Source organism: Solanum tuberosum, unplaced genomic scaffold, assembly GCF_000226075.1.
Source record: "Solanum tuberosum cultivar DM 1-3 516 R44 unplaced genomic scaffold, SolTub_3.0 scf00551, whole genome shotgun sequence".
NCBI classification, from domain to species: Eukaryota; Viridiplantae; Streptophyta; class Magnoliopsida; order Solanales; family Solanaceae; genus Solanum; species Solanum tuberosum.
The window spans coordinates 256,850-266,357 of NW_006239473.1; the positions used below are offsets into that span (position 1 = coordinate 256,850).

Here is a 9,508-nt window from a genome sequence, read left to right on the forward strand (position 1 = left end):
TTCATCTCAAATCAGTGAAAATAAGTTTTATTCCAATTAAAATATTTCAAACAAGTGCCACATATAAGATATTTCACAAAAGAAAATTGAGAGAAATCAGCTTCAAATAATTAATAAAATTATATTTTTATTTAACATGGTTGTAGAATTTGAAGTGGCTAGGAGGGTCCAATTCCCTCTCAACTCTATCGTACAAAAGATACATAATATTTTCAATATTGTTACTTTATTTTCAGCTTTTCTTTGTCGGGGCTTATTTTTAAAAAGTTAGAATAGACTATCTACTTATAGGGTAGAATCTTTATCTTTATATTGTCAAAGCTATGGACTTCTACGATTTCTGATTCCTAAAGACTTCAATTAGATTGGAATATTGCACAAACGGTCATTCTTTCGTACCATTATGATTTATTAAAAATAATTTCTTTGTTTCACCTGTTCTTCTTTCTTCAACCTCATATTTCATAAAATGAATTACAAATAGCAAAAATAAAAAGTCGAACTGATAAACATACATGTCTCAGGAGACAGGAGATATGAAACAGGTTTCAAAATCTTCACCAGTTATTGCATTATCTCCAACAGGGAAGGCCAATGATGATTATTGATGAGCAGAGAAGGATCCACACCTGGTTCAATGGTGGACAAAAAGAGGCCTTTTCCACCCTAAATATTGCTATTGTAATAAAGTTACGACACTAAATAGCCCTTCTCCTAAAACTAAGACAAGCAGATAATTGTCACTTTTCCCTTTTAACAGTTGCCACACAGAGAGAAAGATAATGCTACAACAAGACATTTTTCCAACTATAAAAGACAAACTAGATGTCGTTCACTACAACTTCAACCCGAAATGCAGCTTCAATGATCAGGCTAGTCTGTGTTTTAAGCAAGTACTTCCACATAGAGCTTGACTAGCAGTCAATCATTAAGCAAGGGTTGCTCTTTTGCCTTTTGCATCTCTTGACTGTACATAGACATGGTTGTTGGTAGTTAGCGATATAAGAAAGCAATAGAGATGTAAATCATCAACCACACCAGCAGTAAGTAAAGAACACAGTACCTGTGTAGCTACTGATCGTTTTGAATCCAAAAACTGACTGTAGATATCATATAATCGCTGCTTTTCAGCATCAGAAACAGATGATTTTGCCTTGGATGCAATTGATTTCAGAAGAGCATCAGAGATGACCGGCTTCTTATCAGGCTTCCCCGCATTCTCACTATCTAGAAGATCATGGACAGCCTCAAGCTGTGCATCAGAGAGAAGAGCTTGGAGGTCAGCTCCACTGAATCCTTCTGTCAAACGAGCTACGACATCCAAATCGACATCACTTGCCAGTGGTAACTGCATATCAAGCAAGTAAATCAGTTTACTGTCTTCATTCAACTAAAGGGTATGCTTTAGAGTTAATTAACGGACCATCGTCAAAGCAAAAGCTTTTACTTGTTAGAAACTTATCCCAGAATGTCTTCATCCCTCCCAAAATTACTCATAGGAATACTCATGTTTCCCTTCTACCATTTCTTTAACACTGGTAATGAAAATCATTTAAAAAACACTTCGCTGTTATATTTCGTAAATTCACAAAGATAGGAAGGAAGAGAAAACCCAAGTCTGGTAAAGCCTTTTCACTCTACTTCCAAGGAAGCCTGAGTCGAAGTCAGAACTCAAAAGCCTTTACTTTTAGAAAACAACTTTAACCTAATATTCTTCATCCTTTGCCCTGAGAATACAACAAATGAGATATTTCATTTGCAAGCTCTTAAGTCAAGCCATCCCTTTGTATTTCTAGGTTATTCATAAATTGAATTCAGCCACAATTTCTCTGGCAAATATGAGCAAATCCGACCAAGTCAAGCCCCATTGCCATGTAGCTGAATGTGGAAGAAGCATATAAACCTTGTCACAGTGTAAAGGAACTTAAGGCTACCAGCTTGGGATGTCATGTAGTCGAATTTGACAGTCACCAACTTGCTGAGTTAACTTGAAACTGTAGATAAGCTGATAATTAACAATCCTGTTGCTTGCATTTGCTCTCTTATTCAACCTTAATTGACTGGGATTGATTTTCATGGAAATTAAAAGATAAAACTGAATTATTGTATTGAGTTTGGGTGAGGATAGTATAAAATATTAGATTGCAAAAGTTTAGTTGATATGGCGCCACAGCAGCTTAAAATAATACAAAAGGCAATACCAACCTAGTTAGGGATGGAGACATGGTTGTTTCATATAGCAGTACTAGTTTATATTATCGTCTAATTTGTTTGGAGGAAAGAAGTTCAACCATTATTTTGGAAAGAACTCATACTTTTTTCACCAAGTAAAACAGAGAGGACACAAGTTAGAATGCGGCAGGTGGATAATCAACTTGTATGCAGTGTTTCTTTGCAAAAAAATTTAGAAATAGTCACATCAACATTATTCTAGTTCCTACTGCTTTTCCACGTATCATTTATGTTAAAATAATCAGTCAAAACGATTAATTATTAATTAATTTGAATGAAACAAGGCATACCATGGACCTACTGTTCATGATCCACATATTTAACATCTATTTGCGATTTGATTGTAATTAGTGCCCAGTCAGAATTCAGACTTACTTTTCTTGATAGAACTGAAAGAATCTCCGACCTTTCATGCTGTGAAGGAAAATCACAGAAGAGAAGCCGATCCAGCCTTCCAGGTCGCAAAAGTGCAGCATCAAGCAAATCAGGTCTACTGCTTAAAATGAAGACAAGAAAGGTCAAACTTGATCAGAAAAATTGCATCACTTTGATTCTTCCAAAGAAAAGAAGGCTAAATGAATCCTTGTTCTTCATACGGATCAATTCTTTAGTAAAATACAGATGTATAGCACAATCAGACAACCTCAAAAGCAAGGAGATATGGTATATGGTTGGATGCTTTAATCCATTTGACTGTTAAAGTTCCATTTAAAGGTCACGTAACACTATAGTAATGAATTCAATTCCATCATTCAAACTCACAAGTAATTGATGTACCTTTTAAAATAAATGTCATTAGGTCAAAAGGGGAGAATATCCATGAAACAAAATTACTTTCCAGTAGAGACATTCTCGCAGACATGTCATTAGATGAATGTTATTACATAATAAAGATAATTATAGGAAATTAAAAAAGGATTAAGCCAAAGAGAAAACAGATGTTGATCTACAGAATATTTTAGATGTCTGTTACGCTTGTGCTCCAGCTCACACGTACACATCTATCCAAATATATACATGTGTGTGCACATCACGAATTATGAAGTAAATCACTCAATAAAAACCATGTCATTTCAAAGCCAGCATGATAGTACCTAGAACCAATAACGTCACATGATAAATAGGGATACCAACTTGAAAGACTCTAGCTTGGTGTTTAAAGCATTACACACTTTTGGACCACCTAAGCTTGATATGACCTCTGTTCTTGATAATCTCCTCAACTAAGATTCTTAACTAGATGGACAATAAACAAATAAACCAAGAGCTTTCAATTGTTTCATTCTGGCCTTTTTTGTCCCCTTTTTATAGCACATGTTGCGCAGGAAGTAGTTAACTTCTAGAGAGTACAAGAAAGAAACTTTTTAACCTCATTTTTTTCTATATTTATCTTCCTACTAATATATCAAAGATATAAAACAAGCTGAAAATTCTTTCTACTACACTAGTAACATTGTAAAATGAATGATTAACTCAATTTTAATAGTAGGGCGTGTTTGGTTGCAATTTTTCCATGTTTAGTTGATCAAAATGTTTTGGAAAACAAGCTCCTTAAAAATTAAGAAAATCACTTCCGTAGTGCAAATAGGGAAAACAAATTTCATAATAGGCCCCCCCCCCCCAAACTCTCAACCCTTGACTAACCACCCCTTACCCCACCCCCCAAGTGTTTTCCTAGATTACATATAAACTAGTAAAATTATCTGCGCTTCGCGCGGAAGTTTAATATCACATAATTTATAAAATAATACTTACAATCTATCAGTCATTAAAACTAAAACACTATATCATCTTACATACAAGATTACGTAGTAACGAACATTAATAATGTAAAGGAAAATAATAATTATATCATCTTATCATTTATCCTTCAATCAATCATCTTTAATTTGATTTTATAATTTATCCTTTTGCCTTCAGGAAGTATTACTATTTTGATATTTTTGGGAAATTAGATGAACATCAACATGAGATATTAAATTTTCTAATAAATAAACAATATTTATATGTACTAAAAAATACTTATAACAATAACTTTGCAGAAACATAAACAACAAAGTTCAAAACATGTACTTAACAACAATTAATATCATAAGCATAAACTAATGGTTGTTAAAAAACTATACCAGGATCTATAACAATAGAATGAAACAGAAAGGAAAACATTGAGCCCACTGAATGCACAGTGTTCCCTTAAGGAAATTATTCCCCTCTAGTACCCGAGGTTTAATGGAATAGATCCTTTCAGGATGGAATGATTTTATTCACAAGTATATTGATACAAAAACAATGGTGTCAGTGAGTCATTCAACAGGAGCAAAGTACTTGAATATTTAATTGTGCAGAAGAAGAAGAAGAAGTAGTTCAGAATTTTCGTTGTTTTAAAATGAGAGGAAATCCCTCAATTTATAGACAACAAAGGATAGAGTGAATGAATGCTTATTGTGCCTTATCGGAAATGTCACAACTCTTTGAAAAGTTACAACTCTTCAGAAAGGTAAGAACCTTTCATAAAAGTCACAATTTTTCATAAAAGTCGTAACTCGTCATAAAAGTCGCAACTCTTCATAAAAGTCGCAACTCTTCATAAAAGTCACATCTTTTCATGAAAGGGGAAGACTATTTTTAGAAATAAATAAATTTAAAAGGAAATTCTAGCTTGTGGTGGCGCCACGTAGGCAGGCCTAGGGTTCTCTTTTATATAAATATATGATGCTCTTGGGACATTATTTTTTCGCTTACTTACCAAACACCAGAAAATATAAGTAAGAAAACCACTTATGTCCAAGAAAACATTTTCCTTCACACCAAACACACCCTCAATCTTTGTGCTTATTGTAAGAAAAAAAGGTCCAAACATGCCCTAGTACTATTCAATTGCTCAGTTTTGCCCTCAGTTACACTTTTTGGTCCATTCATACCTTTACCAGAAGCAAACCGTCCCATATTTGTCCTTACCATTAGCGAAGCTCCAGCATGAAATGGAAGGATTCCGCGTGTCCAAATTCATCAAGAAAAAGGTCCAAATTTATCCTTCAACTTTCGACAATGCTTAAATTACCCACAGGTTAAAGCTCCAATAGAGGTCAAGAGAAAAATGAGAGTCTTTCCTAACAAGGGGAATATTAAACCAAAAGTTTAACGGAGGCAAAGTTGCTTTGAGTTGTACACACGTAAATTGACCCTTTTCCCCTTTTTTAATGTGCAGGCTCTACTAGAGTGATGATGAAAAAGGTTCAAAGAAAGGCTTTATTATATAATTCCTCAGTAATGCATGTCTTGGTGTAAATAATTTCATCCTAGCAATTAAGTTTCTTTCTGCGTGATCAGGAAAATTCACTGTATGGTTTGAGACTTCAATAGAAACAAACTTGGAAACTAACTGATGAACTGTCCCATCCTATGCATTTATGTGAGTCTGTTTCAATCTGCATATGCTCAACCAACTAATAGGCCAAGAACGGACAGAACTTGCCAATGGATGAAATACAGGTACCACAATATCCAAAACCTTGAAAGCAATAATGAACAAAGACATCCTGTTAGTAGGCACTAACCTTGTGGCAGCAAATACAAACACACCCGTTAACACTTCAACACCATCCAATTCCGTGAGAAACTGCATCAAATGAACAAGGATGAAAAATATGCAAGGTAAATGAGAATAGAAACAGCAAATGATATGGACAAGAAATAACCTGATTAACAACTCTATCAGTGACACCAGTGTTGTCATGGCCTCTCTTTGGTGCGATAGAATCAAATTCATCAAAAAAAAGAAGGCATGGTGCTGCTGCAGCTGCTTTTGAGAATATATCTCGAACCTAAAACAAAATAATTAGTGTCAACTAGCCAAAATCTCCAAGAGAGCTAGATACTACGACTTAAGGGGTTGACAATTAGACTTGACGAGGAAGATTAGAACTTTTGACAGGGGAAAGGATGATACACATCCTACTTTAGATAGCTATTGGATCTTTGGAACAGATTTAAGGTTTTGACATATCTACTATGTGAAAACTTGAGGATGTGAGTAGGAACCACAAGATTTAACTTTGTCCAGTTTGCACTAATCTAGAACTTAACAAATCAACCTTCTGGGCAATGGGTTGGGATGGAGATAAGAGCAAGAAGTTGGACCCAAAAGAATTGATATTCCATACTTTATCTTGATGTTTAAGATCTTAATTGGTTTTTACTTCTTTACTTTTTTATTGGGGGGTAGGACGGTAGTGGTGGCTGGTGAGGGAATTTTGGCATCATCATCATCATAAAAATTGTACTCCGGGAAGTGGAGAAGTTGCAAATTCACTTACTGCTTGCTCAGAAGCACCGATGTATTTATTCAGCAGTTCAGGACCTTTGACTGAGATAAATCTTAGTGAGCATGCAGCAGCTGCAGCACCAACAAGGTGTGTTTTGCCACAACCAGGGGGGCCATATAACAGAACATTAGACCGCATCCTTAGAGGAGCTTGTGCAAATATATTTGGAAATTTGGACGGCAACTCAATCATCTGACAGAGGCAAAAACAGGAACTTCATATGCTGAACAAAATGATCCAAACTAAAGTTGCTATGAAATATAAAAACACACCTTTAAATAAGGTTCATGCAAACCCTAGAACATGGCTTCTGTTCAGCTCAATACTCAACACAACTTAATACATAATTCAAAGGGATTTACAACCAATTATCATTATTCACTATCAAAGGGTGTTCAATCCATCTTTGCTATGAGTAACAACAACAATAACATACCCAGTGTAATCCCACTAGTGAAGCCAGACCTTACCCCTATCTTTGCGGGATAGAGAGGCTACTTCCGATAGACCTTCGGCTCGAAAGAAAAGAAAATAATTTGAGCATGGTAGCAAGAAAATATGATAGTAAGATATAACGAAAATGAAGCAACAGAAAATAATACACATTGCAGAAAACTGAACTACGCGACTACTAAATGATACTACCTATAAGGAGGCTAGCCCCTTGCATCTCCCGCACAAAGTGCGAGAACACTTGACTACCTACTAAGCTTCTAGCCTAATCCTTAACCTCCACACCTTCCTATCTAGGGTCAAGTCCTTAATAAGTTAAAGTTGTGTCATGTCCTATCTAATCACCTATCCCCAGTTCTCAAGCTTACCTCTACCCCTCCTAACTCATGTTATAGTCAACCTCTCACACCTCCTTACTTACTGGCACATCCACGCACCTCCTCTTCACATGCATGAACCATCTTAGTCTCACTTCCCTCATCTTGTCCGCCAGTCGGACCAATCCCATTTTGCACTGTATAACTTCATTCCTAATCATATCTCTCCTAGTATGCCCACACAACCATTCAAGCATCCTCATCTCCGCTACATTCATCTTTAGAGCGTGAGTGTTCTTGACTAGCAAGCACTCTACCCATATTAATAATGTTGGTTTAACCACCACTATGTAGAATTTACCTTGAATCCTTGGTGACACGTTCTTATCGAACAAAGTTAGACAATAAAACAAGACAAAAAAAAAAAAAAAAAAAAAAGCCAAAAAAAAAAAAAAAAAAAAAAAAAAAACAAGCTCCCAAATCAAAAAAAGAAAGGAGTGCAAGCTAGACCTAGTCTAGAGTTTCTAGTATTCCACTCTCTGGCAAGCCAATCAATAGTTGATGTTTCTATCCCACTGCTTGATTACTAATTATTTCATTTTCAGTGAAGCTAACGCGCCGGTTGATAATCATTTAGGCAAATTATAACCATTCTACCATAGGAACAACAGTTATTAGTTGCTTACAAGTACAAAACATTGTTAATCATGAAGAACAGTCAAATTTATATGTTGACATCATTAAGTTTCTATTTTATTATTATTATTATTATTATTATTATTTTGATAAGGTAAAGCTAGGGGTGGCAAAATCAGATCAAACCCATTTGACCTGCCCAACCATCCCAAGTTATAATGGGTTGGGCATTGTAATTGAATGGAAGATCTTATCTCATTCCAGTAGGTGAACAGTGAATAAATACAATACATAAGGTGCTAACTAAGGAAAGAAATAAAGAGTGATTCCTACAGATCTGCAGTGATCCCTATAAATCTGCTGCCTATATATAGCTATGTATATTACTAAGATTAAGTCTATATACATTCTATAACACTCCCCCTCAAGCTGGAGCATATATGTTGATCATGCCCAGCTTGTTACAAAGATAATCAACTCGAGTTCCATTCAACGCCTTTGTGAGCAAATCAGCTACTTGCTCTCCTGTCTTCACGTAGCCCGTGGAAATCAAGTTTTCCTGAATCTTCTCACGAATAAAATGACAGTCAACCTCAATGTGTTTAGTTCTTTCATGATACACCGGATTTGAGGCAATATGCAAGGCAGCTTGATTATCACACCAAAGTTTTGCTGGTGTATGATATTCCAACCCAATTTCAGTTAGAAGATGATATATCCACATAATCTCACATGTAGACTGTGACATAGCTCTATACTCAGATTCTGCACTGGATCGAGATACAACACTTTGCTTCTTACTCCTCCATGACACTAGGTTTCCTCCAACAAAGACACAATAGCCTGTAGTCGATCTCCTATCAATTTTGGATCCAGCATAGTCAGCATCTGCAAAACACTCAACACGAGTATGACCGTGATTGCTATATAATATCCCAAGACCCGGGGCTCCTTTCAAGTAACATAAAATCTGTTCCAAAGCTGCCCAGTGTTTGACTGTAGGTGAGGACATGAACTGGCTAACAACACTTACTGCAAAAGCAATGTCTGGACGAGTCACAACAAGGTAGTTTAACTTTCCAACTAACCTCCTGTATCTCTCAGGATCATCAAAGGGGTCGCCGTCATCTTTCATAAGCTGCACATTGGGAACCATTGGAGTACTGCAAGGTTTAGCTGCCAACTTTCCAGTGTCTGCAAGAAGATCAAGAATATACTTTCTCTGAGACAAAAGAATTCCCTTCTTGTTTCTATTTACCTCTATACCCAAAAAGTACTTCAACTGACCCAAGTCTTTCGTATGAAACCTAGTATGCAGGAAGGATTTGAGGGAAGAGATCCCTGCATAATCACTTCCTGTGATGACAATGTCATCAACATACACAACCAGCAGGATAGTGCCAACTGTTGATTGTCGATAGAAGACTGAGTGATCACATTTGCTCATTTTCATCCCAAACTCCAGGACTACCTCACTAAACTTCCCAAACCAAGCTCGGGGACTCTGTTTCAAGCCATACAAGGACTTCTTCAAATAACAGACTC

General features: G+C 36.1%; 1 protein-coding gene across 1 annotated transcript in view; it reads right to left on the bottom strand.

Moving 5' to 3' along the window:
* Window positions 1-535: 535 nt before the first annotated feature.
* The window catches only part of LOC102596636 (peroxisome biogenesis protein 1), a 29,019-nt gene continuing 20,046 nt past the window's right edge, over window positions 536-9,508 (bottom strand). Inside the window, exons 12-17 of the mRNA XM_006365370.2 lie at window positions 6,549-6,749; window positions 5,931-6,056; window positions 5,790-5,851; window positions 2,608-2,725; window positions 1,064-1,348; window positions 536-967 (exon numbers count right to left, since the gene is read on the bottom strand). Coding sequence (XP_006365432.1) covers window positions 929-967; window positions 1,064-1,348; window positions 2,608-2,725; window positions 5,790-5,851; window positions 5,931-6,056; window positions 6,549-6,749 — 831 coding nt within the window. The 3' untranslated portion in view covers window positions 536-928. The remainder of the gene's footprint in view (window positions 968-1,063; window positions 1,349-2,607; window positions 2,726-5,789; window positions 5,852-5,930; window positions 6,057-6,548; window positions 6,750-9,508) is intronic.